Source organism: Eumetopias jubatus, unplaced genomic scaffold (genome assembly GCF_037043125.1).
Source record: "Eumetopias jubatus isolate StellerSeaLion01/CBP00866 unplaced genomic scaffold, mEumJub1_p1.0 scaffold_17, whole genome shotgun sequence".
Taxonomy (NCBI): Eukaryota; Metazoa; Chordata; class Mammalia; order Carnivora; family Otariidae; genus Eumetopias; species Eumetopias jubatus.
This window is the reverse complement of record NW_028274823.1, coordinates 6,837,437-6,864,429: the sequence shown is the minus strand read 5'-3', so window position 1 is coordinate 6,864,429 and position 26,993 is coordinate 6,837,437. Positions and strand designations below refer to the sequence as shown.

General features: G+C 44.5%; 1 protein-coding gene across 1 annotated transcript; it reads left to right on the top strand.

The window, feature by feature from the left end:
- Window positions 1–1,111: 1,111 nt before the first annotated feature.
- FANK1 (fibronectin type III and ankyrin repeat domains 1) lies at window positions 1,112–26,993 on the top strand. Its single transcript, XM_028120026.1, has 11 exons — window positions 1,112–1,124; window positions 2,421–2,598; window positions 8,149–8,273; window positions 15,107–15,188; window positions 16,163–16,237; window positions 17,060–17,125; window positions 22,722–22,887; window positions 25,854–25,997; window positions 26,542–26,619; window positions 26,733–26,777; window positions 26,873–26,993. The coding sequence occupies exons 1-11, from the start codon at window positions 1,112–1,114 to the stop codon at window positions 26,924–26,926; spliced, it is 1,026 nt and encodes a 341-aa protein (XP_027975827.1). The 3' UTR covers window positions 26,927–26,993.

Below are 26,993 nucleotides of genomic sequence, written 5' to 3'. Positions count from 1 at the left end.
GGAAGAACAACACCCTTTATTAGTGAATAGCAAGTGTGGTAAATCACTGATACTTCTGAGGCCTGAAAGGCCCCCTGGGATACAGAGAGTTTTTAAAAGAAGTGTCAGACATCAGGGGCACCTGGGTGGCTCAGTGGGTTAAGTGTCTTGACTCTTGATTTTGGCTCAGGTCATGATCCCAGGGTTGTGAGATCGAGCCCTGTGTCAGGCTCTGCCCTGGGCGTGGAGCCTGCTTAGGGTTGTTTCTCTCCTTCTCCCTCTGCCCCTCCACTTGCTTGCGCTCTGTCTCCCAATAATAAAATCTTAAAAAAAAAAAAAAAAAAAAAGGAGTGTAAGACTGGACCCAGCCCTCAAGGAACTTAAAAATCTAGCAGGGCAGGTGAAGCTAAGATGAAGCGCAACAGCCAGATGCTGACCAACTTGGTGTGTGCTGTGCTGTGCCCCTTGTCTTCTTTGATAGCAATAGCCTGTATTTTTCTCCGCATCTTTCTCTGCATCTCATTCAACAATACTTCCTGGAAATCCTTTCAAGGCATCTAGAATATAACTAGTTCATTTTTAAAAGACCATGGAAAATCAAGAAATGGGCAGAAGACATGAACAGACATTTCTGCAAAGAAGACATTCAAATGGCCAACAGACACATAAAAAAGTGCTCAACATCACTCGGCATTAGGGAAATACAAATCAAAACCTCAGTGAGATACCACCTCACGTGAGTCAGAACGGCTAAAATTAACAAGTCAGGAAATGACAGATGTTGGCGGGGATGCGGAGAAAGGGGAACCCTTCCTACACTGTTGGTGGGAATGCAAGCTGGTGCAGCAACTCTGGAAAACAGTATGGAGGTTCCTCAAAAAGTTGAAAATAGAGCTACCCTACGACCCAGCAATTGCACTACTGGGTATTTACCCCAAAGATACAAATGTAGGGATCCGAAGGGGCACATGCACCCCAATGTTTATATCGGCAATGTCCATAATAACCAAACTATGGAAAGAGCCTAGATGTCCATCAACAGATGAATGGCTAAAGAAGATGTGGTATATATGCACAATGGACTATTATGCAGCCATCAGAAAATGAAATCTTGCCATTTGCAACGACGTGGATGGAACTAGAGGGTTTTATGCTAAGAGAAGTAAAGCAATCAGAGAAAGGCAAGTATCATATCTCACTGATATGAGGAATTTGAGAAACAAGACAGAGGATCATAGGGGAAAGGAGGGAAAAATAAAACAAGATGATACCAGAGAGGGAGACAAACCATAAGAGACTCTTAATCTCAGGAAACAAACTGAGGGTTGCTGGAGTGGAATGGGTGGGAGGGATGGGGTGGCTGGGTGATGGACACTGGGGAAGGTATGTGCTATGGTGAACGCTGTGAATTGTGTAAGACTGATGAATCACAGACCTGTGCCCCTGAAACAAATAATACATGATATGTTAATAAAAAATAATTTAAAAAATACCATGGAATATTCCATGCTATGGACATGTCATTTATTTGACCATGCCCTTATTAATAGGTCATCTCTTGTTTGCTGTAACCTGCTAAAAACTGTAGCACTTAGTGTCCTTGTAGAGATGTCCCTCTGTGCTTTGGTGCTCTGATTTCTGCAGGCCTGGGATTGCTGGAGAGAGCGCTGTATGTATGTCTAATTTTAATACATGCTGCCATATTGCTTCCTAAAAAGGCTAGAGTTCCTGTTTCCCCACCAGCAATGTTTGAGAGTGTCCTCTCCCTACACTGTCACCTCTAATAGTTGTGATATCTCGTCTTGGGCTTGACTAGATATAAAGTTATATACCATTGTTTTCAATTTCTGTGGCCAGTAGGGAATATCCGTGTCTGTTTGGACATTATACTGGCTATTCGTTTTTGATATTTTGTGCGCTGCTCATCTTTTGCCTGGTTGGTTGTTAGCCTTTGGGTTTTTCCCCTTGGTTAGTCTGTAAGAGCTGTTTATCTAGAATAGATATCAATCCTTTGTCATCTATGTTACAAATATTTGGACCAGCTATATTTGTCTGTTGGCTTTGTTTACCAGCCAGTTCACTGAAGGATGATATCAGCATACTGAGTTTCATTAGCTCAAAAACAACCTAATTAGTCTGATATGTTAACCATCATTTTGGAAAGGTCCATAAGTGAAATATGGTATTGATGGGTTATGATACAACCTACCCGTTGAAGTATGTAGTAGCTCACTACGTCAGCTGGATTTTCTGTCACTTAAGCTTTTCAGATATTCTTCAAGCAGCAGGGAGTACTCACATCTGTGTCTGATGTGTAGGAAAACAGTCTGATCTCTGAGCAGCTATAATGCACTCAGCTGATCTTGGGTCCTTACAGAAATGTAGTCCTGAAAGTCTGTATTGTTGTTGTTTTTGTTTTTGTTTTTGTTTTTGTTTTTTAGAAATCACGCCATCCTCAAAGCCTCATCCACCTGTTGTGGGCAAAGTGACTCATCACAGCATCGAGTTATACTGGGATCTGGAAAAGCGAGCGAAACGGCAAGGACCTCAGGAGCAGTGGTTCAGGTTCTCAATTGAAGAAGAAGACCCCAAAATGCACACTTACGGTATCATTTATACGTAGGTGCAATGTTGAATTGCTTAACATTTTGCTTTGGTTTCCTGATGCACTGGAATGATTTTTATTGTCTTTAAAAAGACTCATTCTGAAATGAAAGAAAAGAATGAGTTGGCATCATCTGCCAGCATGGTTTTTATGAATTAGAATTTTTGGAAAATCAGCATTAGCAGTAACTTTGAAATGAAGCCTCCTCTACCTTTGAGAGCTTCTTAGGCTCCTGCAGTATTCACATGGTATATTTTAAAACTCTAAAATGTGGAGACAGAATCAAGAGCATTTGAAATTGGAGGAGGCTGCTGTGTTTGGAGATGTGGGCTGGGGCCCCCAGGTCTACCCAAGATATCTCTGGACCTCCTGTCACCCCGCTGTTCTTGGTTAGCTGTTCCCAGGCTGTGCTGGTCCCCAGGGCGGGGCCTTTCTTGTTAGGTTTCCTCCTGTTTTCACATGGCTGGTTCCTTCACACCATGCAAATACCAGGTCAAATATTCCTCCCGGGCACCCCCTCTGTCCTGATGTTGTTTGATGTGCTCCTAGCCCGGCTCTGCTGGAATTATCTGTCCCATTGGCCTGTTCATTTTGTCTCCACACCAGTGTTTAAACTCTGAAAGGCAGAAAAGTTTCCTGCTTGCTTAACACCTGATACCCCCGCTCCTAGGCAGTGTGGGCACCTAGCGGGCCCTCTGAATACTTGTCACACGAATTAATAAATCAATATAACGGGGTAATCAAGAAGTCCTTTTTTCCTTAGTCTTCATTTCAACTCTTATTTCTTCCCTTTGACTGCTTTACCACTTGCCAAATGACTACCTTAGGGATACCAAAAATGTGATACAAATATGGCTGTGAACTAAAATTAATTTTGAGGGGCCGCCTGGGTGGCTCAGTTGTTAGGTGTCTGCCTTCAGCTCAGGTCATGGTCCCAGGGTCCTGGGATCGAGCCCGGCACCTGGCTCCCTGCTCCACGGGAAGCCTGCTTCTCCCTCTCCCACTGCCCCTGCTTGTGTTCCCTCTCTCGCTGTGTCTCTCTGTTAAATAAATAAATAATTTTTAAAATAAAAATGAAAACAAAATGAATTTTGAGATAATCATAGATTCCTATCAGGCTGTAAGAGATAACAGAGATCTTGTGTACATCTTGCCCACGTCCCCAGGGCTAACGTTACGGGATGCCGTAGGGCAGCCTCACAGTCGGGAGACTGGTGTTGATGCGGTCAAGGCCCAGAGCATTTCCAGCAGTTTGCTAGCTTTTTCTCAGGGTGGCATCGAGATGATGTTGAGGGTATTAACAGAGGCTTTCACTCTTCCCTGAATGATGACAACCCTGAGATTTAATGAACAATTGGTTGGTTGGGTGGTGGTTTTTTTTTTTTTTTAAGATACAAACAAACAAAAACCCCCAAAACAACAACAAAACCAAATGCATTTCTCTGAAATGTAGTTACCATCTGCAAATAATTTTGGCCCCACGACTCAAAAATGGTATTTTAATGAGGTCATGCCGTGTTATTCTCTATTAGGTAATTTCCATCTGAAATCTCAAAGCATGAATTAGGATATTAGAAGTAGGAATGTGGAGAAGGGAAGAAACATCCTTTCTTTCCCGGGTGCCCCTGGCACACACGCTGCTCTCGGGCACCGCAGGTGGGGCTGTGCTGGATGCTCCTTCCTCTTCCTCCTCCCTTCTCTGCCGGCAGCCCCGCGGACCGCCTCCCCCCACTGGAGCTCCGCCACACACTGGCCTCCAGCCTGGGGCATCTGTCGCGGCCGTCACACGTTCCCCAGAGACCTGAGTGCTGTCGGGCTTGGGGGGCGGTCGGCCCGGAGGAGGGCCTGGCATCCTGGAGCTGGCAGCAAGACCTACGGACTGCCACCCCCAAGCTTGCCTGCCCTTGGAGAAGTGACGGCAGAAGCTTGCCACTAGGGGGCAGAAAGAGACTGTGTTAATCTTGACGTCTTCCGCTTCCTTGCACTACCTTCTCTAGGTATCCTGAACACCAGCAATGCCTTACTTTGAAAAAGCGGTTTCAAATATCTGACCTTGGAATTACGGATTTAAGAACTTCCTTGTGACTTGTCCGTTTCTGTCTGTGTTCACCGCCAGCCCATCCTGAATCGGTGGTGACCTCACAGCCCCTTACCCTGTTTTGTGAGTTCCCCCTTTGCAAACACCGCATTCTGCTTCCCCTCGTGATAGCGTGGCATCTCCGCCCAACCAGGATGCAGGCTCCATCTTCTGACAAGTGTCCAGATGCATCTCCAGGTCCTGCAGCTAAGTTGCACATTTGCTGAATGAATGGGCCTTGTCCGTCTTCTCTTGCCTTCTAGGCGTCCGTTCTGTCTTGCTAGGTTACCTTCTTAACTAATCATCCTTCCTTCAAATTCTCTTCAGGGAGTCTTTATTTCTGGAAGTATGAAGGTCAAACTTTGCAGATGATGCCCTTCACAGTTGGCCCACAACCTGCCTGCCTTGTTGTCTCTTACTTCTGAGCATGAATCCTCCAACGAGATCTGTTTACTGTCTTTTGAATAGGCCCTGACTTTTCTTGTGTGTATGTTCAGCAGTTTTTTCTGTTCAGACCAATGTCTTCCTCGCTGATCCTTTCTTCTACATGGTTAGATTCTACCTCCACTAAGAAACTCGTAAATAACCTATTCTCTACCCCTCTAAATTCCTGTGACAACTGTGCATTTCATTCATGATTCATTCATGCACAATTATCTTGCATTTCAGTCATTCAATCAGCATGTATTAATGGGTACCTACTATGCACCAGACACTGCTCTGGATGCAGGGGATGCGCACTGAACAAACGGACAAAAATTCCTCCCTCATGATGAGAAAAACAATAAATAAGAGATGGAAGTGAAAATACAGAGTAGGTAAATAGAGATGGTGAGAGTTACCAAGGAGAAAAAGCACAGGAAAAGTTGGGGGTTTGGAGCAGAGGTAAAGAAGACTTCCCTGAGAAGTTTGCATCTGGATAAAGAAGCAACTGAGGCAGATCTGGAGCCTGGAGAGTATCTGAAAGAAGAACATTCCAAGTAGAAGAAATAGCAAGGGAAGCCCCCTTGAGATGGGACTGGGCCCAGTATGTTCCAGGAACACTGAGGAGTCGAGTGATGAGCAGAAGAGCAGCACGGGATGAGGTCAGTGAGGCAATGGGAGGCTGCCGCTGGAGTCTGGCGGCGGGAGGTGGGGGGGGCGGGGGGGCAGAACTGTGGCAGGAAAGCCAGCGGAGACCGCTAGGCTGAGGAGGGGCAGGGCCTGGCTGACACTCTCGCTCTCTGACGATCGTTCTGGATGCTGAGGTGAGAACGGTCTCCAGGGAGGCGCAAGGCAGTGAGTGCTTCTGCAGTAACAGAGGTGGGAGGTGATGGAACCGGGTGAGCCGTAGTTGAATTTAGGATGGTTTGAAAGACAGACTTGAAGCCTTTGCTGGTGGCTCAGATAGGGGATGGGAGAGAAGGAGGAGTGCCAAGGGGCTCGATCTAGAGCTGCCCCTCCTGGACGGGTGGGTTTGGCCGCATTAAACCCCAACTTCAGGATCTCCGTGCTCTAGGACAACAGTTTATTTCCCACACGACATAACCGATGTATTGGCCATGGCTCCACTCTACGGTGTCTGCCATCCACATCTGCCCGGGCTGACGGAGCAGCCTCCGCCTAGAGGTTGCCAGTCACTGTGGCTGTGGGCAGAGGGCAGGGCACACTGTTTCTAGAAGCTTCCATCCAGAATGACCCATTTCACTCCTGCTTCTGGTTCTTTGCTCAAAGCAAGTCCTACGGCCACGTCTGAGTTCGACCGGGCAGGGGTAACAGGATCCTTGGGGGAGGACACCAAATATTGGGGGCCAATAATCTAGTCTTCCACAGGTGGCCCCAGCAGATTGGGCCTGAGCATCTCCAATAACAAAGATGGGAAGATGGGGGGGGTGCGGAGAGGAGCAGAAGTTCAGTTGGGGCATCAGCTGGAGGCCGAGTGGAGATGTCAAGGAGCAGCAGTTGGGGAAGATCAGCCTAGGGGAGAGTCCCCAGCTCCTGCTGGACTGGATTGGAACTGGGCGGGGGGGAAGCATAGAGAGAGAGGGCAAGTCTGGCTACCGAGTCCTTAGACGTTCCAGTATTGGGTTTCTCATGTTCCATGTTTGCTCAGCTGCTGCATCAAATATTTGTTTATTGACAACAAAAATACAGGCATACCTTAGACTTTCATATGCTCTCCTCTATTGTGGAAAAGTCCTAAGACTATTTTACTGATTTAGGTACCATGCATGGGCCATGGGAATTTGTGCTTCTCCACGAGCTTCCTGAACGGCTTCCGTTTGTCTCCCCGCAGCTGGGCTGCAATCATTGTGGAGTACCGTGGTGGACAGCTGTGTCCTGGGGCCCCTGTGTGTGTCTGGTACTCTCCTCGGGGTCCTCTCTATTGAAGGGAGAGTCTCCAGCCTTCCCTAAACGTGCCCAGTGACTTCTGTTTTCTAAACAGTTGTGTAATTCCTCTTTCCAGGGGTGATGAAGGTGCTGCCTGCTTCAGCGTGAGCTTAGGGTATTTAGCAACGATGGATTTTATTGGGGGCACTTTTGGTTTTATTTTGGTTGGAAACTATGTTAAGTCTTTGACACCTGACATTGAATTCCATTGAAGCTTGGATATTGTATTCAATTTTCGTTCCTAAAGATCTTTTCAGATGCCACAAATTCTGGGCTCCCTTTCCAGGATTCCCATATCTATAGATATGGATGTATGCTCGCCTAATGAGGAAATCCAGCTACTCTTTTTTTTTTAAAGGTTTTATTTATGAGCGAGAGCGAGAAAGAGAGAGAGCGTGCACACACAAGCAGAAGTAGCTCCAGAAGGAGAGGGAGAAGCAGACTCCCTGCTGAGCAGGGAGCCCAATGCCAGCCTCGATCACAGGACCCTGGAATCATGACCTGAGCCAAAGGCAGACACTTCACCAACTGAGCCACCCAGGTGCCCTGAAATCCACCTATTCTTGAGACCACTTTGTGCAGGTGGATGTATTTTAGATGATGATAATGATTTTTAAAGCCATGCAGTTTTTCCGAATATTTATCTTGGTTTTAGAGCTTTCACTTTTATGGTAAATATATTTATATTGACTCTTAACCCTTCTGTTTTCTTGGTTTCTTAATTCAGATGTTTTTCTTAAGGCCACTGGTATCATTTCTTCATTGTCTTTGTTGTAGTTTCTTCTTTGTTGATGATGTGATGTATCAGTTATCTCTTGCTGCATAACAAACCACCCCCAAACTTAGTAGTTTTGCTTGAAGCAAAAAAAAAAAAAAAAAAATCCTGTGTTTGCTCATGATTCTGCAATTGGCGCAGGGTGGGACGGCATGGATGCGGGACTTGTCCTTTGCACTCAGGGCACTTCCCGTCTAGTGTGGGAGACTGACAAGAGCCAAGAGGGCGTCATACTGGAAGGAGACAGAATTCACACCTTGCTTCCACCTGCTCTTAGTGACTTTCAGGGTGTGCTGATTTGATCCCCTGGGGTCCTCATCATGTGTGTCTCCTCCCATACAGGGGATACTCAACAAAGCATGTTGTAGAAGGTCTGGAACCACGAACACTGTACAAATTCCGACTGAAGGTCACCAGCCCCTCTGGAGAATACGAGTACAGCCCAGTGGTCTCCGTTTCTACCACCAGTGAGTATACAACCACTGCACTCCTTTATCTAAAGATAAATGAAGACAACGAGCCATATAGAGGTAAAAACATCTTACCCTTTGCTCGGCCTTACTGGAAGCAGAAACTTCTATTTTTTTTAAAGATTTTATTTATTTATTTTAGAGAGAGAGAGAGAGAGAGAGTGCATGAGCAGGGAGGAGAGGGAGAAACAGGCTCCCCGCTGAGCACAGAGCCTGACCTGGGGCTTGATCCCAGGACCCTGAGATCATGACCTGAGCTGAAGGCAGATGCTTAACCGAGTAAGCCAATCAGCCTCTTCCATTTTTTAAAGCCTGTGCTGATACTGTTCCCTGACTAGGCCAGGCCACAGCAGGAGGGAAGTCTGTGCTTTAACAAATGGGGAGAGCTGTTCTGGGGCCAGCACCGCCCTGGGAGTGCACATTCAGGACTAAAAGTACAAAAGAGTGGAGTCGCCTTTCTTAGGAAGTGGGCCGAGGGGTGGGGGGGGGGGTGGGCTGAGAAACAGTCTGCCTGTTCGGGTGTGCCTCAGGTGACAAGGTCTACAAAGCATTTTGTCCCTTTTGAACAACCTCAGTTTTATGTCCTGACACACAAATCGGATTCCTGGGGAGGCTGTGAGTGAGGAATAACGAACAGTGTGACACACACACACACACACACACACAGGTGGGGTGAGGGGCCGGCTGCCTCTGACCTGCGTGTCCTTCTCCCAGGTCCCTGTGATTGGTATTTGAAAATGTTTCAAGGATGTGTGCGTATCTAGAATGTGGTAAAGATTAAAATGGTCAGAAATGTTCTTCATGGCCTGCTCGCTGAAAACACACACGTCTTGTTTTCAGTTGCACAACAAAAATCTTCCTCTTGTGAGTAAAAGTGATTTTAAAGTTTTAGTCAATATTGCATATGGTGTATGTGGGTGTAGACACACACACACACACACACATATAAATAACACATAGTTTTCCTTCTATGGCTTTCAGTTGTGTCCTTTATGCATTTATTTGGAGAGTTCTTTTTGGATTTAAATTCAATTATCCAACTTATAGTACATCCTTAGTTTCAGATGCAGTGTTCAGTAACTGATCAGTTGCGTCTGACACCCAGTGCTCATCACATCACGTGCCCTCCTTAATGCCCATCACCCAGGGACCCCATCCCCCCACCTACCTCCCGTCCAGCAACCCTCAGTTTGTTTCCTAGAGTTAAGAGTCTCTCAAGGTTTTTCTTATTTGGAGAGATTTTTATGTGGATTAAAGATGATTGAGGTTTTGAGTTAGCTTATCTCTTCATTTGCAAACAAGGCACTAGGGAGTCGGGTCTTAGTTTGGCAAACTGAGAATTCAGCGACAGCTGAGAGGGGTGTACCTTCCCCAAGGTGCTCCGCTCGCTGCGAAGACACATAACTTCAGAGGAGACTTTCCAAGTGCAGCGGCCAGTTACAGAGACGCAGGTCAGGAAAGAGGGCTTGTCCTTCATGTGGTGACTGTGAAAGCATTTCCTTCCTACAGGAGCTCCGGAGCTCTGGAGCTTTTAGGGGAAAGAAAAGGTAGAGCCGCTGAGTGTGTGTTGGTTTCCTCTATGTTGAGGGCAGGCACAGAGAAAGGAGGAGCAGCGGCAGGAGAAAGGCTGGCAAAGGGGAACCTATTGTTTGAATAGAGACTCTCTAGGGGACACTGGGCCAGTGTGCTCCCTCCAGTCCCGCTGTCCCCAGCCAGCCACAGGCCACACCTGCACTCCTCTGCCTTTGCCCCTTCTCTCTGGAGCGCCCCCTCCTCGGAGCCCCCCTTCCCGGCGCCCCCTTGGCTCCTCTGTCTGTTGAGCTCCTCGCCAGGCAGAGCTCTGCTCAGGGGCGGTTCCTTGCGTTTGCCCCAGTGCCCGGCTGGGTGTCACTTCCTCCGATAACACCCAGTGCATCTTATTACGTGTATGTTTTCATCTCGCACCGACTTGCGTGCTTCCAAAGTGGAGGATGTGATGAGTCGGTCATGTCTCGTGTAGAAGATAAAGGTAAGTGGGTGGACAGACAGTGAATGGAAAGGCCCAGAGGCAGAATTAGGATGAGGAAGGAAACACTGATTTTCTCAGCTCGCACTCCCGTCTGTGGGGAGATGGACATGTGTCCCAGGGGCTGGGGCGAGTCCCCCTGCACCTGCACGGTGAGGGCGAACAGGATGCAGAACCGGCCACGGGGAGCCTCAGCTTGCCACTGGCATCTCTCCTCCTGCCACACCCACACCAGGACAGGGGATGCGGGACCTTCCGGCCAGAACTGACGTGTTGAGGGGGTGGTTGCCTACCATTTGGAGCTCTTTGGGAAGGCAGAAACCATGGTAGCTTTCTATCAGCTGACAGGGATTTTGCTGCCTTCCTGCTGAGCTGGCTTCCGAGAGGGAGCCATGGAGACCTGGTCCGGGGGTCCAGGGCATTTGTGATTGCAGTCCGTGGCTTCCGTGGGTCGCTAGACCAGACCTGCTGCAGGGACCAGGGTGTGATGGAGATGTGGTTCCTGGTGGTGACCTGCAAACCGGGCTTCCTGCGCGTTTCACGGTCTGGTCACAGTGCTGTGCTCCAGAAGAGATGGACTCAGCCTCAGGGGGCTCTCCCGGGTGGCAAGAGTCCCTCTTCTTGCTGGTTGCTGCTCCCTTATGCTATTATTATATTTATAATATCCAAGGCAGACTCCCTCAAGGAGGTAGATCATGCTAAACAGAGAATTAAAAATGGGCATATTTTCCAAAATAAGTAAAAAATGCTTCTGTGGGTTGATCATTTGCATTGTTTGAAAGTGTTTTTAATGAATCATGAAAGCATGTACTCTGTTTGAATAAAGGATGCTTCGCTTTTTTTTTTTTTAATTTCAGGTAAAGTACACGAGTCTCTTGCTTAAATGAGGCATGCAATTTTAATCAGTGGGGCCCTTAAAAAGAGACAAGCAGCTGCTGCTTGTTAATTGGCAAATCTCTCCTCCAATGAGCTCATCATTTATTCACTGCTTCTAACAGACCCGAATTCCACCCGGGAAGGTGTTAACTGCCACATTATAATATGTGCGGGCACATCTGCCACTAAATGACCCTCCTGTAGAACAGGGTGATGGCTTTCCCCTCCTCCTGGATGTCCCCTTCCCTGGCCCTACCCGATGAGTCCCACCCAGCGGGGGTGGGCAGGGGCAGGCACTCGTGGACATCCGCCCCACGGGCAGCACCGACGCAGTACTTGTTTGTTGTTGCAACACTCAGGGTAAACATTAGCCAAACAAACCCACAGAGGCAAAGCCTGCCTTTTTTGTATTTGGTTGCACTTGATGCAGTCCCCTGGGCCAGGCCCACCGTGTCTTCGAGGATTCAGGGGTAGGAGGAGTGCAACGTTTGGCTCACCCTGGAATTTCCTCTCTCTGTGACTCCTGCCTATAGTGGGAGGGAGAAAGGACTTCTCTGCTCTGCTCCGCAAACAGGAGCCTTTTCATTGTTCCTCTGTCTGATTCACATAAACGGAGACCTTTGTGTGCCTTGGTTGATCCACGTCTGGTCTGGCGCTAATCCTCAGTACCTCATTGCCTTCTCAGCAGTGGTCTGAGAGGGGTTAATGAGTTAATGCTGAGAAAGAGCGTTTATGCCCCGAATGATAATTGTTGCTTCCTTTTGCAGAAATTCTGCAAACAAGGAATAGATTAACCATTGTGCTATGTTCCTTCCCTCCCGTGAGATGTCATTTTGTTTTCAGATTAAGTTATGAGGGCACTGGTTACCTTTGCAGAAGCTGGAATAGGACAGTGCATTCATTTAAAGTATGTCCTACTATCAAAATACCCCACTCTTTGCTATGCATGGTCCTCAAGCCTCTAAGCACAAAATGAACTTACTGCACTTTCCAATATTTGTAAGCTGCAGAGCTTCCTGGGTAGGATGCACCAGGAAGCACCCCCCACTGGGAGGGCTGGACTGGTTGGGTAAGACAGATGATGTGCATTGGGGGTGGGTCCGTGCAGAAATACGCGGGGATACTGCATGTGCCTTTAGAACGTTCTTTAACCTCTTAAGAAGTTAGCACTTTTCTGAAGCTTTTAGGCTTTAGTGTCCCCTTTCATTTAACACTTTGTGCAGGGGGATCATATTTGCTTATTTAAGAAGTTTGCTTATTTTCAAAGCGTAATACGGTTGGAAGCATAGAATGAATTGGTCAGCCACCTCGGCATGTATTAAAACACCCAAGGAAGGAATGTGACCTTATGAAAGGCTCGGTGTGAGCTCTACTCACTCAGCCTTCCTGGCTTTCAGTTTTGTGGTCTGAAGCATGGAAAAAGCATTGTGTCAAGTCCTAGATAGAGCTTAGTTAATAAGACTTGAGTTAGGATGCCATATTTTATTTTATTTATTTATTTATTTATTTATTTTTAAAGATTTTATTTATTTGAGAGAGAATGAGAGAGAGAGAGCATGAGAGGGAGGAGAGTCTGAGGGAGAAGCAGGCTCCCCGCCGAGCAGGGAGCCCCATGTGGGACTCGATCCCGGGACTCCAGGATCATGACCTGAGCCGAAGGCAGTCGCTTAACCAACTGAGCCACCCAGGCGCCCACCCTTTGGTAGGATGCCATATTTTAAAATTTAGTAGAGATAGGATGAGCTTCCTACGTTCTCCTAGATGATTCTATGCAAATTAGTTGTTGTTGTATTTTTAGTGGCCGTTGAAGTTTGAGGGTCACCAAGGGGGCTGTTTGGTGGGCTATACCACCACTACCCCTCTCTTCCCCTCCTTTCTGGGAGGTGAGAAGGGAGGGAAACTTTCCAGGGGTTTAGTTTGTCCACTAAAGTAGGGATGCGTCACCCAGTAGATCATTTGAAGTCCATACTATTCTAGCCCAGGGTTTCTCAGCCTTGGCACTTTTGACATTTGAGGGCTGGATAATTCTCATCGTGTATACTGTAGGATGTTTACCAACATCCCTGGCCTCTACCCACTAGACTCCAGTAGCATGAACCCTTAAGGTGTGACAACCAAAAAAGTCTCCAGGCTTTACCAAATGTCCTCTTAGTGGTGGTGGTGGTGTTGGGGCAGGGGGTATACAAAACCCTGCTCCCTTCCATAGCCCTCCAGTGGAACCACCAGCCTAGCCACGATCTATCATTGGAAGGCCAGGGAAAGCGGTGGGCCTTGCCCTTTGACAATTTATCGTGATACTTTTATTTGAAGCTTTTGGTCTAAAAATATGTGTGGAATGATGAAAAGGAAGTACAGTGTGGCTAAAAAATCTTTAGGAGATTGGCAAGCGCTAGCAGACAAAATTGTTATTTCAAAAACAGTTTTCACTCGGCTTAAATTTATTTTTTTACCAGAAGAAGAAGGGTATCAGCTAGAGGTCATTCTGCTAGTGATCACTACATTCTTCTGTGCCCTGGTTTCCTGGTTTATAATTTGCCCAGCTAAAATCCTCCAAGGAAACGAGTAGAAAAGCGGCTCTAGGGCCCAGGAGCTTTTCCTAGCATACTTACCCGACCCAGATGGGTACTGAGTTTATAATCCTTAGTTCCAGTCAGCTCCAAGGTCTCATCCCAGAGAGTTTTTCTACCATAGGTGCAGGAACAGGGAATTTTACTCCCCACCTGGGGGCACTGGCCAGGGGATCTCTGGAAGAGGGAGGTGAGGGGGTAGGTGAGCCCCAGGAAGCAGTCTCGGGGGCAATGTGGGAGGACAGGGCAGGAGATGGGTGTTTTCTTTCAGGGTTTGAGATGATGATAGGTTGGAATCAGGTGCTACGGCGTAAATGGCAAAGGAGAGGAACATGTTTGATTTGTTCTCCCTGGGACCCTCAGTGTCGAGACTGGGCATGTGAGTTACTCAGTGAACATTTGTTGAATGCGTGGAAGAGACCCACTCAGGTAGGTACGTTCATCGTGTGAGCGGCTGGGCCTGCGAACCGTGGAGACAAGGACAGCCACCATTGCCCTTCCCACCACCAGCAGAGCCGGGTATTTAGGACATGCCCGGTGCTCTGCTAAGTGCTTCACGTGTGTTCCATTCATGCCGAATCATTCAAACGATTAGAAACTCACAGAATATGAAGCAAGCCCTGAAAGACGGGCTTCTCTCACTTGGCACTTTGTTGTCACACTCTGCTCCTTTCTGCCCTTCCTGTTCTCCCCCTTGAGGAGCTAAGGTCCCCCCCCCCCCCACCCGCCCGCCCGCCCCGCACAAAGGGATGCCCTCCCTTCTGCCCCACGTCCCCTTGTTCCTGGAGTACCTTGCAGCTCCTCCTTGCTCTTCTCTGCCTGGCAGCCTCTCCCCAAATCAGGCTTTCTCACGGTGTTCCCCCTCTGTGAATGAGCTCCTCCTGCCCCCCACCCCCCAAAGCTCTGGGAGACAAGGCCAACATGAATGTTATCTTCCTGGGAAGCACTGAAATTTTGGATGTCAAATGTTACAGCAATTTCTTTTTGTCGTTTGTTCAAGTAGTTTAATGACTCTGGCAAACAAAACTAGCGTGTTGTGACGATTGTGGGGCTTTTCCTTGCTTGTAAGAGACATTTAGTAAGTCTTAGGAAATCTGGAAGGATTATTTTCACCTATCAAAATACCATTCGCAAAGCAGTACTTTTATAACTTGAGAATGTCCCAAGTCCTGAGGACAACCTGAATGTTCTTAATATATGGAAACAACGTCTTTCTCAGTAAGAGAAGTGGAATAGGAAATGTAAGCTATACTTCTCTGAATGGCCAAGTGCCTTCTTGGAGGGGAGCGTGAACACCTACTCAAAGCTGTGGGAGGCGCGTAGCCGGAATGAATCTTCTTTCATTCGACTTCGGATGACTGTTTTCCATCTTCTTTCTTCAGGAGAACCCATAAGTAGTGAGCACTTTCACCGAGCTGTCAATGTGAATGATGAAGATTTGCTGGTTCGAATACTTCAAGGAGGGTGAGAGAGCCCTGCCTTAAAGTTTAAAAATTTTTAATGCCCAGCAAGTGCATGGAATTGCACTTACTTTATTTCCCCCCAATTTTCCATGCCTTTGAAATTGCTCCAAAATAGATCTCCGGTGACTGGTGTGAGTCCAGCATAGTCAACAAAGATGACCTTTTAGCCCTGTGTAAATGCTATATTTTGTAATTATCTAATGAAAATTGAAAATGAAAATTAGAAGTCTGGGTATCCTATTTTCTTCCCAGAAATAATTTCTGACTCTTGCTTATATGCCATAGCATTTGGGCAAATTTCACCCCCAAGTGCCCACAGCTATCTAAGGAATCATTAAATCAGCGGTTTCTGATTCAAAGGGTTGGTAAAACATTAGAAGAACAGTAGCAAATACATTTGCTGCCGTGGGATATTTGAAACTGCCTCCTAATGCAAAGTGAACAATGTTACTTAGATTCTTCTTGACTCAGGAGTTTTGAGTACCTTAGAAGACCAGTCATTTTGCGAATAGGGCTCATAAGTTGGAGGAGGGAAGGATCCTACAAAAAGCCAGCGCTTCTAAGCTGGTATTTAAGAGCTCTGCTTTCTTCCTCCAGTGGCATCAAGGGAGAAATGCAGGCCTCCCCCAGTCCAGGCTCGTGGTGGAGCGGAGTGTCTACACTCCTGTGTCCTCTGCTCTAGAAGGGTGTGGGGCCCGTCCCAGTGTTTTATCTGCTCATATCATGGTTTTGAGTTGAAGGGAGTGCCTGTTTTAAACAAAACTACAGCAATTTCTCTCCTTGTGAATTTGAATCCTTGAAAAATATTAGGCAGGGCCGTTTAAGACAACAGAAACTTAATGGCCCAGAAGAAATTGGAATTTTCGGGAAAATGAATCATTTTAGCCACCTGTGTCCTGCAAGAGACCTCAGCTGTGAAAGTACGGGGAGCCATGCCGAGCATGTTAATCTCTTTTCTCTGTGTTTTCCCCCAAGAAATGTTAAGGTTGATGTTCCCAATAAGTTTGGCTTTACTGCTCTGATGGTCGCTGCCCAGAAAGGCTACACCAGGTAGGCCGCCTCCTTTCTTATCTCTAAGAGGCTGAACCTTCCACTTCTCCCAAAGGCTCCGATCAGAGCACGGATGGGAGGGGAAAAGGTGTGTGTGCAGGAGCCCCCTTCTTCTTGCTTTCCAAAACTGTACCACGTACGGGCTGCACGAAAACTCGGCTGTTTGAATCCTGAAGCTCTATACCATGCGGCAGAGAATGTAAAAATATATAATCCTATGGTGAGGAAGAGAGGTAGCCACTTAATTATATTTTGCAATATATTTTATATGTCCCATAAAATATATTTAAAATATAAATATTTTATATTTAAAAAGGGGGGGGAGGATACTAATTCTGAAAAACAAACTTCCCTGAGAGGTTGCTAAGATATAATTTTCACGGATATTATCTCTATGCCACAAAGAAGCATGCACACTAATGGCTTATTTTACAATCATATTTATATTTAGCTACTAAAGTGCCATTTTGAAAAAAGAAAGACGTATATCTTACTAAATGCTGCCATTTGGAAATATATTAAAATGGTCATTAAGGCGACAGTAAATTAGCTTGACAGAACAATGGGTTTCGTGTGGTATATTTTGTTTTCAGTGAATAATTTATGTGTGGGAGAAGGGCTCCCCCCTTTTTTTTTGATGTTGAAGAGGTAGTTTTCTGGTTTAATAATGTCCTGACTTTGAAGCCAGCTGGCCTCTGAAGGCAGAAAAGAAAGTGTGGAGATGTGTCTTCAATATGGTGCTGTGCACCGTTCCCGCATTATTGTGGGTTCCTACCCATCAAAGCTGTGTATCCAAGTTACCTTCCAGTTTGTTTCCTTCAGGCTTGTGAAAATCCTCGTCTCTAATGGCACAGATGTGAATCTGAAGAACGGAAGTGGCAAGGACAGGTGGGTGGTGGGACATGCTCCAAAATGTTCCCATACTTCGGTTACCAGACTTGTGCCCAGATGGTTTTTGATTTAATCCAAATATTTGCGGCAGCTTCTTTTGACAGGACTGTATCCCAAAGGAAAGATGTCGATGAACAAAGCCTGGCTTATTCATTTGTTCACTTATTCCTTCATTCCACAGGAACGAAGTGGGCTACACTTTCTACAGCATCCACTTGCCCTAGCTCAGGGACTGGTAGCTATTACCGTAGCCATCACCAGCGCCGTGCTGGGCATTGGGCTGTGTTTGTGAAACTTGGGGCCCCCACCAGGGCTCTCCTTACACTTGGCCTAACTCTCTTAACTAAGACTCTTAGGTGTTCCCAAAGAAGCACATAGCAGTCACAAAGCTACGACCCCAAGACCTTCCCTGCAGTGAAAACATGGAGTGCAGCACAGGAGAAACTGACAAAAAGAGCATGATACTTGGAAACCTATATTCAGACAGATGAAGGAATGCTCTACAAAGACTTAAAAATAATAAGTATTCTAGTATTAGGTTTAATTAACTGATTCATTCTAGTCAACCAGGATTTGTTGAATGGCTACCGCATGCCAGGCTCTGTGCTTGGTGCTTGGGTAGAACAACACAGAAAAATGCAGGGGTTTTGCTCCAGGAGCTTAGAATCACATGGTACATAGAGCTCAAAGGTATGCACCCTGCAAACTAGTATCTAAACAGGAGCTACAAAAACACAGGTCACCTTTGGTGGGCCACAAGGAAAGTGTCAATTTCTGAGCTCAGAAAGCCTACCTGCTACACTCTCTGAACACACACACAAATAGATTTTAAATAACATTACAAAGAATCATTTAAAAGTTTGAGGCGTCTGGGTGGCTCAGCTGCTTAAGTGTCTGCCTTCGGCTCAGCTCATGATCCCAGGGTCCTGGGATCAAGCCGTGAGTGTGTTGGGGCTCCCCGCTTGTGCTCTCTCTCGCTCTCAAATAAATAAATAAAAATCTTTAAAAAATCATTTAACAATTTAAAAGGGAGTTTTCCATGTAACTCTTAGGTTAATTCGGAGGTAAGCCATCAACTCAAGACATTTGAAAAAGAATAATACCAACTTAAAAAGGACAAAGAAAATAACCTTGAAGGGTAGGAAAGAGGAAAGAGTTAAAAGAAATTGATTAGAAAATAGGAAGATTGTTGAAACATATAAGAACAAAAGATGTAAGAGCTGCTTCTTAAAAAAAAAAGCTTATACAATAAAATGGACCAATTGCTTATAAATCTAAGAAGAAAAAATCAGAATTTAGAAATGCGACATGGCCGTGGCTGTAGAGAAAATCTTTTGGAAATTTAAGAAGAAAAAAATAGACTTTTGGAAGGGAGCATAACAGTGGTGATAGAGGAAATCTAAATGTAAAAAGAAAATGGTGTGCTGTGTGTACGCTAATAGATGTGATAATTTCACTGAAATTATCTTTTCGATGGTACGTTTTCTGGGGAAATGTAAATCTTCACAAAAAGACACAAAATCTAAAACAACCAATATCCATGCAAGAAGTTAGAAAACTTATTAAGGGATTATCTATGAAATAGACTCTGTGGCTTAACTGTTGTGCCCATGAGCTTATGAGAATTGTAGGTTAGGATTGTAGATAACTTATTTAGCAGAGGGATAGTTGGAACATCCCAGAGGATAACCTTACTGCTGAAGTCTGAGAGAGAAAGAAATCTCTTCATGTGTTTATATGCATACAGGTATTTATGTCTCTTCCATCCTAACTCGGAGGATCACACAGGACGGTAGGGATGTCTAGGAAATTTCTTAATGCTTCCCATTAGCAGACCAAAGGTGAAAACCTCTGTATGTGTAGATGCAAAACAAAAATTGGGTTAACTCAGCACCTTTTACTAGTTAAAATATCTTACTCTCTTAAAGTACAGGATGCTTTCAGTCCTGGTAACAGTGTCTGGTGCATAGGAGGACTAACCTCTGCTGATGGAGTGAATCCTTTGATTGCATCATAAAAGCTTGTTTATCATTTCAGACGATCAGCCAGTATCATTCTTAGTATTGACAGATTCCTTTTAAAAGTTAGTAGTGAAGTCCATAGGAGTGGTTGAGAGCCAGATAGTTCGATGTCAAATCCAGATTCCCCTGTGGTCAGGGTGTATGACCTTGGGCAAGTCACTTAACCTCTGTGGACCTCAATTTCCCCATCTACAAGATAGGGATAATAGAAGTACTTATAGAATTGTGAATGTTTAATGAGTTAATACAAGAAAAGTGAGCAAAACAGTGCCTGGCATATGGTAACTCCACATTATATTTTGTCATTTCATGATTGGTATTTTGGAGTGCTGGTCAACCCTGTAAGAGATGAAATGGGAGTAAGAGGCGTGGCTCCTTTCTCGCAGTGCCCAAGTGAATCAGCTTTCAAATACTTGGACTTAATAAGGAGGTTTAGTAAAGTGGCTAGCTACTATTTAACAAAAAAGAATTTTTTTCCTTAAATAACAGCAATAATCAGTTAATAAATATAATAAGGGAAATAGAATAAATAATATCTAACAGAAGTGAGAAATTTTGTGTAAAAAAACCTATAAAAATTAGGTTAAAAGATTTAAAGATTTAAAAGGGACCTATACCATATGCCAGAATGGCAAGATCGAAGGCTGTAAAATTTTCGGTTTTTCCTAAATGAATATATAGATCTAGCATAGCCTCAAATGGAATTATTCTTGGGAGCCTGTCAAAATGGTTTTGTAATTTACCTGGAAGAACAAATGGATGACACCAGCTATTAACTTTGTTGAAGAGAAATGTGGAAAGACTTTTGACAGTTATTAAAATGCCTTATAAACTTATAGTAATTAATGTAGTATGACACTGGTACAAATAACTGAAAAAAAAGATGTATAGAATGAACTAGAAATAGTTCTCCATGTACGTCAGAACTTAGTACGTGATGATGGGAGCAACACAAACTAATGAGGAAGATGTTAGAAAAGGCTATACGAAGAAGAAAAGTTAAATTCTGGTCTTCTATAGCATGCATCAAAATTAACTCCGGAAGAATTAAGAATTAAATGTAAAAGACAGAACCATAGAAACCACAGCATATGTCTATCTGATCTTATAATGAGAAAGGCAAAATCACTGAAATAAATCACTAAGGAGAAGATTAAAAGTACATAACACATTTTTAAAAATTAATTACAAAGTTAAGGGTAGTCTGGGGAGAGATTTGCAAATATAGACAAATGACTGGCATATTCAATATAAAGAAGATACACATACCTACCCCCCAAGATACACAGTAGAAAAGAGCAGTTTACACAGACAATTCATAGCAGAATAAATAAAAAAATTAATATGCAAAAGTGCTAGTAGTAAAAAATTAAAACCTTACTGTCCTATTGTTAATTAAAAGATGATAGTGTTGGTATAGGCGAGTAAAATGGACACTTTTAGGTGCAATCGATAAAACTGTAAGTTGACGTAATCTCTCTAGAAAGCAGTGCATCTAAAGGGAGCCTTAAACATTTGCATTAAGCATCTGGCAATATGCATCAGAAGCAAGCACCTCAAACCCTGGGCAGGTGAAGGGCCATGTTTGCTCTCTACCAGGAGTTTCCAAGAAATGAAGGCCTACATAAGGATACAGAGATGTGGACATCAGGTTCCACTCCAGCTCAGCTCAGGTTTTTTGGGCCTCAGAGCTGGACATTCTATTTATCACTCAGAGAGCTTTCTAGAATTTCCCTACTGGAAAGACTTCCTTCGCTGCCCCCATCACCCACCCCACTCAACTCTTTATTTTGAAAAGTTCAAACATTTAGGAAAGTTGAAAGAATAGTACGGTATATTTTTATATACTCACCACTTAGGTTTGGCAGCTGTTGACATTTTGCCCTATTTGCTTCTCTTTCTACATTTTTATTAGCTTTTTTCTCCCTACTTACCCATTTCAAGGTTAATAGGCATCATATTCCTCAATATTTCATTCAGTATTTCAGTATGTTTTCTTCTAAAAGTAGGGACGTTGACCTGCATAACCGCCATATCATTGTCACACCTAAGACATTTCACACTAATGTCCTGACATCATTGATGCCCTAGTTGTGCAAGTCTCCCCACTTGTCCTCAAGAAGGTCTACATGGCTCTGTTTGGGGGGGTGGGGACAAGACCATGATCCAGCTAAGGCTCACACATTGCATCTGGTGGTTCTGTTTAGTCTCTTTTATTCTAGCCTGGTCCTCCATCCACTATTTTGGTTTAAATATATATATATATATATTTTTTACCAGCATTGACTTTTTGAGGAGACCAGACCAATTATCCTATAGAATGCCCTATGTTCTTGAGTTGCCTAATTATCTCCTAGTTGTGGAGGCGGTGCTTAACTTGTTCATTCGTCCCTTTATTGCCAATAAAGTTACAATTAGGTTTAAAGGTTTGATTTGAAGCAGGTTAACATTTTTAGCAAGAACACTTACGAGCTGGTGTTGTGGCTCCAGGCTGGATCCATCAGGAATGCATGTTGTCCCACAGTTGGTGATTCTAGGTTTGATCATTTGCTTAGAGTGTGGCCGCTAAATCCCTCCTTTGTAAAGATATAGTTTCCCACTGAAATTAGCACATAACCTATGGGGGTAATCATGGTGTGAATATTCTGTTCTCCGTTAACCTTTTACCCAATAATTTTAGTATCCACTGATGGTCCTTGCCCAGATCAATTATTTAATTGGGAATTACAAAAGTGTGATTTTCTAATTCCATAATTTCTTCCATATTGATGAGCTGGCAGGCTAGGGTGAAAAGGGCTTTTTCCCTCATCAACTGAGGATGGACTACCTTTTATTCTATAAAGGCAGAGTAAATGTTTAATTAGTTTCTTTACATACTAATATTTAGAGTATGGAATTGGCTTAATAGCCATCTATCATAATATCAAATGAGTATTTTTCTCCCCTCTATCTTTTTAGAATACCTTCACAGGCTTGTGGATGTTTTTAAATCCAATATTTTACTCGATTTACAGTGATCCCCTTTTTTTAGCTGAGATAAATTCACACACTCCTTTAAAACTTGGCACTTAAAGAATAAATTAACAATGCTATATAACTGCTTCTGTGGTCTAATTCCAGAACATTCTTAATCTGCCCAGAAAGAAGCCCTGTGCTCACCGGCAGGCACTTGCCGTTTCTTCTCTCCCAGTCCCTGGAACCCACTAACCTGCCAGTTCTGTCCCTTGTCGATTTGCCTCCCCTGGGCGTTTCACACAAACAGAATCCTACAATATGTAGCCTTTTGTGTCCAGCTTCTTTTAGTTAGCGTAACGTCTTAAGGTTCATTCATGTAGTGGCATAATATCAGTATTTCTTTTTCCTTTTTATGGCCAAAGAATATTCCGTCGTACGGATATGCCACATTTTGTTTATCCGTCTATGAGCTGATGGATACGACATTTCATATGAATGATTTTTATGGCTTTTCTACTCACATTAGGATTTCTTGGTTTAAACCAGGCAGAGTAAAACGGGGACCTGAGTTGGGTGACTTTACTTAGAGCTATTGCTGCTTCCTCCCTATGTTGCAGTCTGATGCTTGCATGTTACGCGGGACACCTAGATGTTGTGAAGTATCTCCGAAGACACGGCGCTTCCTGGGAGACCAGAGACCTAGGAGGCTGCACGGCTCTGCACTGGGCTGCAGATGGAGGCCACTGCAATGTGATCGAGTGGATGATAAAAGATGGCTGTGAGGTACGGGATCTTCCTTCTCAGCCACACTTGTCATTAAGACCTTGCAGTGCCGTTCCACAGAGTTTGGGAGAAGCAGAACCTTATGTGGATGCCTTTGATTAGCTGAACTTAGAAATGCTGCAGAAAGCTCTTTGACTTACCAGTAAGAAGGTTCCTGAAGCCCTGGGGAAAAAAGGTCATTATAGAATTGATGTGATAGTGAGGCTTCTGATCATCATGGAGGTTTGTCTTGTGTAGGAAAAAAGAAACTGCTGAATCCAGAGCTGGACCTGATGATGCTTCTACTTTGTTTATGCCTTTGCTCATTCACTCATTGTCTCTTCATTCAATCTGTCCACAAAGCTTTACTGAGCACCTGCCATGGACGGGATGCTAGCTTAAGTCCTGGAGACACAAGACGTCAAGAACTCTTAAAGCCACAGTGCTTCTTACTGCTCTTAGAATGAGACTGTTTTTATTTGTGGCTTGCTTTAAAGATTAGCCATTATAAAACATTTCCCAAGAGCAAACTGACCATATCACAAACAGAGCATTTCAGCTCCTCGTGCCTTTACCTTGAAGCAGGAGTTTGGATACCCTTCTGGTCTTGTGTTATCAGATGGTGCAGATTTGATTTAGCAAATAGAACCAGCATTGTTTGGACTTCTGTAGCTGTTTGAAGATGAGTCAACAGAATTAGCTCAATTATGGTAACGGCTGATAACTTTGAGAACTTTGGTTCAAGACTCGAAAGAAGTTAAATAAAAATTTCAAGGTGTGGAAATAAGGAATGGTAAACAAAATGCTATCTTAATTGAGATTGCCAGATGGTGTAGAGTATGGAGAAATTAAACTGATGACCTGGAAAATAAACTCAAATTGAGAAGAGTCATGTCTCCTGGAAGATGTTAGCTGATTTGTTCTAGCTTGTCTCTGAAATGTGATTGAGGGAAAGCCTGGCTTTTAGCAATTGTGGGGTCTCACTGGTTCCCACTGCTGCCTGCAGAGGGCTGAAGAAAGGGCCCTTTGAAGGGAAAACCTCAGTGGTTAAGATAATTCCCTTTTATTACATTTCTTGTTTTTTTTTTTTCTTTTCTTTTTTTTCTTTTAGAAACATGCACAAGAGGTCGGAAGGATTAGCATGTGGGCCTCAGTGGTAGGGCGGGGCCCCACTTGCCTTGCGCGGTGGTGAGAGCCACAGTCGTCTTGTTTGGTTTATGATGAACTCTGCTCATGCTTTCGTTCCAGTAAAAGTCTGTAGTTAAAAATGAAGGTTGACCTTTGCTGAAAGAAGGGCAGGTCTCTGCCATGAACATTTAAATACTGTAATTTTGGAAACCTAGACTTTCTGGGCTTCAGATATGAGCACATTTATTTGTGGGTAGATTCTATCTTTTTCTGTAGCCCTCCAGCTACATGGATGTTGCCACTAAAGATTTCCGTGTGGTTGGCTGGTGGCAGATAGAGGATATCAACAGGAGTGCCTCCATGTTCTCGGCAGAGAGGCCACCCCATGTTTGGGTGGCAATAGTTGGGATCTGGGAGCCAGGCCAGGCATTGTGGCCACCATTCTTGAATATAATGATTTTCTACTGACAGTGACCGACTTGCATGGGGAACTGTTTCTACATTTCATGAGCCGCGTGACCTCAGGAGAGGCATTTGACTTCTTGGAGATGTGGTTTAATCACTTGTAGACCAGCAATAAAAGCACCTATCCCATTTAACCCTCAGACCCAAAAGAGAAAATGGGGGTGAAATTTTACCAAAGACCGCCTAAAGCACCATGTAAAACAAGGGGATGATTTTATTATTTAAACATAATGGAGTCTGCTGCTCAGAGGTTATTTGTTATTCGCATGAGAAAGAACTGCAAATCCTAATGAAGTTGAGTCGATAATCTCATACATACAAATAACCTGAAACATTCCAGGGACTTTGGCAATTTCTAGTTTCTTAGTCCATTCTGGTGTTTTACTATCATGTTTGAATCATTCTTCTGTAACAGAATTTAGGGGTGTGGGTGTGTGTGTGCACGCATACACACACATATATATTTACTTTGGTATCATTCTTCATGGATTGGTGAGGCCTTCACTGGAACTGGAGGAGGCAATGCTCACATATTCTAGAATGTGGCTTTTAAAACATGACCTTGAGAGCACTCAATCACTGGATTATTGGGAAATGGCCATCTTATTACTAGTCAAATTAAATTTGGAGAAGGCATTAGGTTGGCTAACTTCTCGGATTGGAATTTATGTAGTAAAGTTGGTTGCTTTGTGTTGATTCTACCTGTAGTTCTCCTGCTTAAAATTAATCCATATTGATAGGTATAAGGGTCTGTATATATATTACTGTCTTGTTCCAGAAAGGATTTAAAGCTGCTTACAGAGATATAAGTACACAAAGTAAACTTAAAAAAAAAAAAAGTGAGGAAAGTTAATCAAAACAAAGTAAGGTCAGGACTTCACATGGAGCTAAGAGTAGGGTGGTTCATTTCTCTATCCTGCCTTTCAACCATTTTCTTTTTTTAAGATTTTATTTATTTGAGAGAGAGTGCACAAGCAGAGGCGGGGGCGGGGGGAGGGGAGGAGAAGAAGGCTCCCCGCGGAGCAGGGAGCCCGATGCGGGGCTCGATCCCAGGACCCTGGGACCGTGACCTGAGCCGAAGGCAGACGCTTAACTGACTGAGCCACCCAGGTGCCCCCATCTTTCAACCCTTTGAACCAAATGTAGATGAAGATGCCAGCGGGGTGTCCTGGGGCCTGTCAGCACCCTACAAAATCCTAACACAGCTTCTCACTGCATGTGAATGTGAGTTACTTTAGCACAGTTCCCTTGATCCCTATTTACCAAGTCACAATCCTTATGGGCTATCCAACTCAGAGGCATTTGGGCAAGTGAACGTTCCTTTATAAGTTTCTGATGAATATTTTTAAGGAAAAAGACACTGGACTAAGAGCAGCTCTTCCTCTGGCATAAAGGTAGATGCTGTGGACACGGGCTCAGGATGGACCCCACTCATGAGAGTCTCTGCAGTCTCCGGAAACCAGAGTGCAGCCTCTGTGCTGATCGAAGCTGGAGCGGACGTGAACATGAGAGATAAAGATGGAAAGACCCCGCTCATGGTATGCCTCTCTACAGAGCACAGCCCGGCTTTGTGTGGGATTAAAGGTCGGAGCTGCTTCTATAATTAGGCAATTCTTGTGAATTCAGCTGTGTGTGAGCCCTGGGTTTTGGCTGTCTATATATTCCCCACTGGCCTGTTAATAAAGGCATGACAATGTCGCTACAATATTTTTGTTCTTTTTACAACTATTTCTTTAAGGATTACCAGCCCTGGTCCCCCGGGCCATTGTAGCATCTTAAACAGATCTGTTCAACAGAGAATGCGCTGCTTTCTTGGGCTGGCCTGGCCTAGCGTTTCTCATGTCATTGTAGTGCGGTGGAAGGCAGACACCACTTCCGTTTTCCTTGCCCTCAGCCTCGCTGCAGAGTGAGAGCATGCATCTGTCGTGTGAAGCCACAGTGGTCCTGGCTGGCTCTGCCTTCTTGAGAAAGCCTCTGGGTGATTTCCGCGGGCCCACCTGCATGGGGTCTACCCTGGCCTCTGGCCTCGTCCTCTGTAGGGAAGGCAGACTCGCTCACGCCCCACTGTCTTTTGTTTCTTAGGTGGCCGTGTTAAATAATCACGAGGCATTAGTCCAGTTACTTCTTGACAAAGGAGCAGATGCAAGTGTAAAAAATGAGGTAAGGAACTCTATCTAAAGCCTTTCCCTGGAGGAGAAGAAAGAACACACACACCCACATATATATGTTGAATATTATTATATACATGTAATCTTTGTTGTTTTCACTTCCAGTTCGGCAAAGGTGTCCTAGAAATGGCCAGAGTTTTTGACAGACAGGTTGGGATATTCTTTTGGATTTTCGAGGCTAATTTTGTGGTACTTTAAAATAACCGCAAACCTTGGATGACATTCACCTGTTTTTGTTTATCTAGAATGTGGTCTCCTTATTAGAAGAAAGGAAAAGAACCCAAATGGCAAAGAAGTAGTCTGCTGACCAGGGCGAAAGCCCAAGAGAAACAACGTCAAAACGTGACCATTGAGCTAGAGATGAAA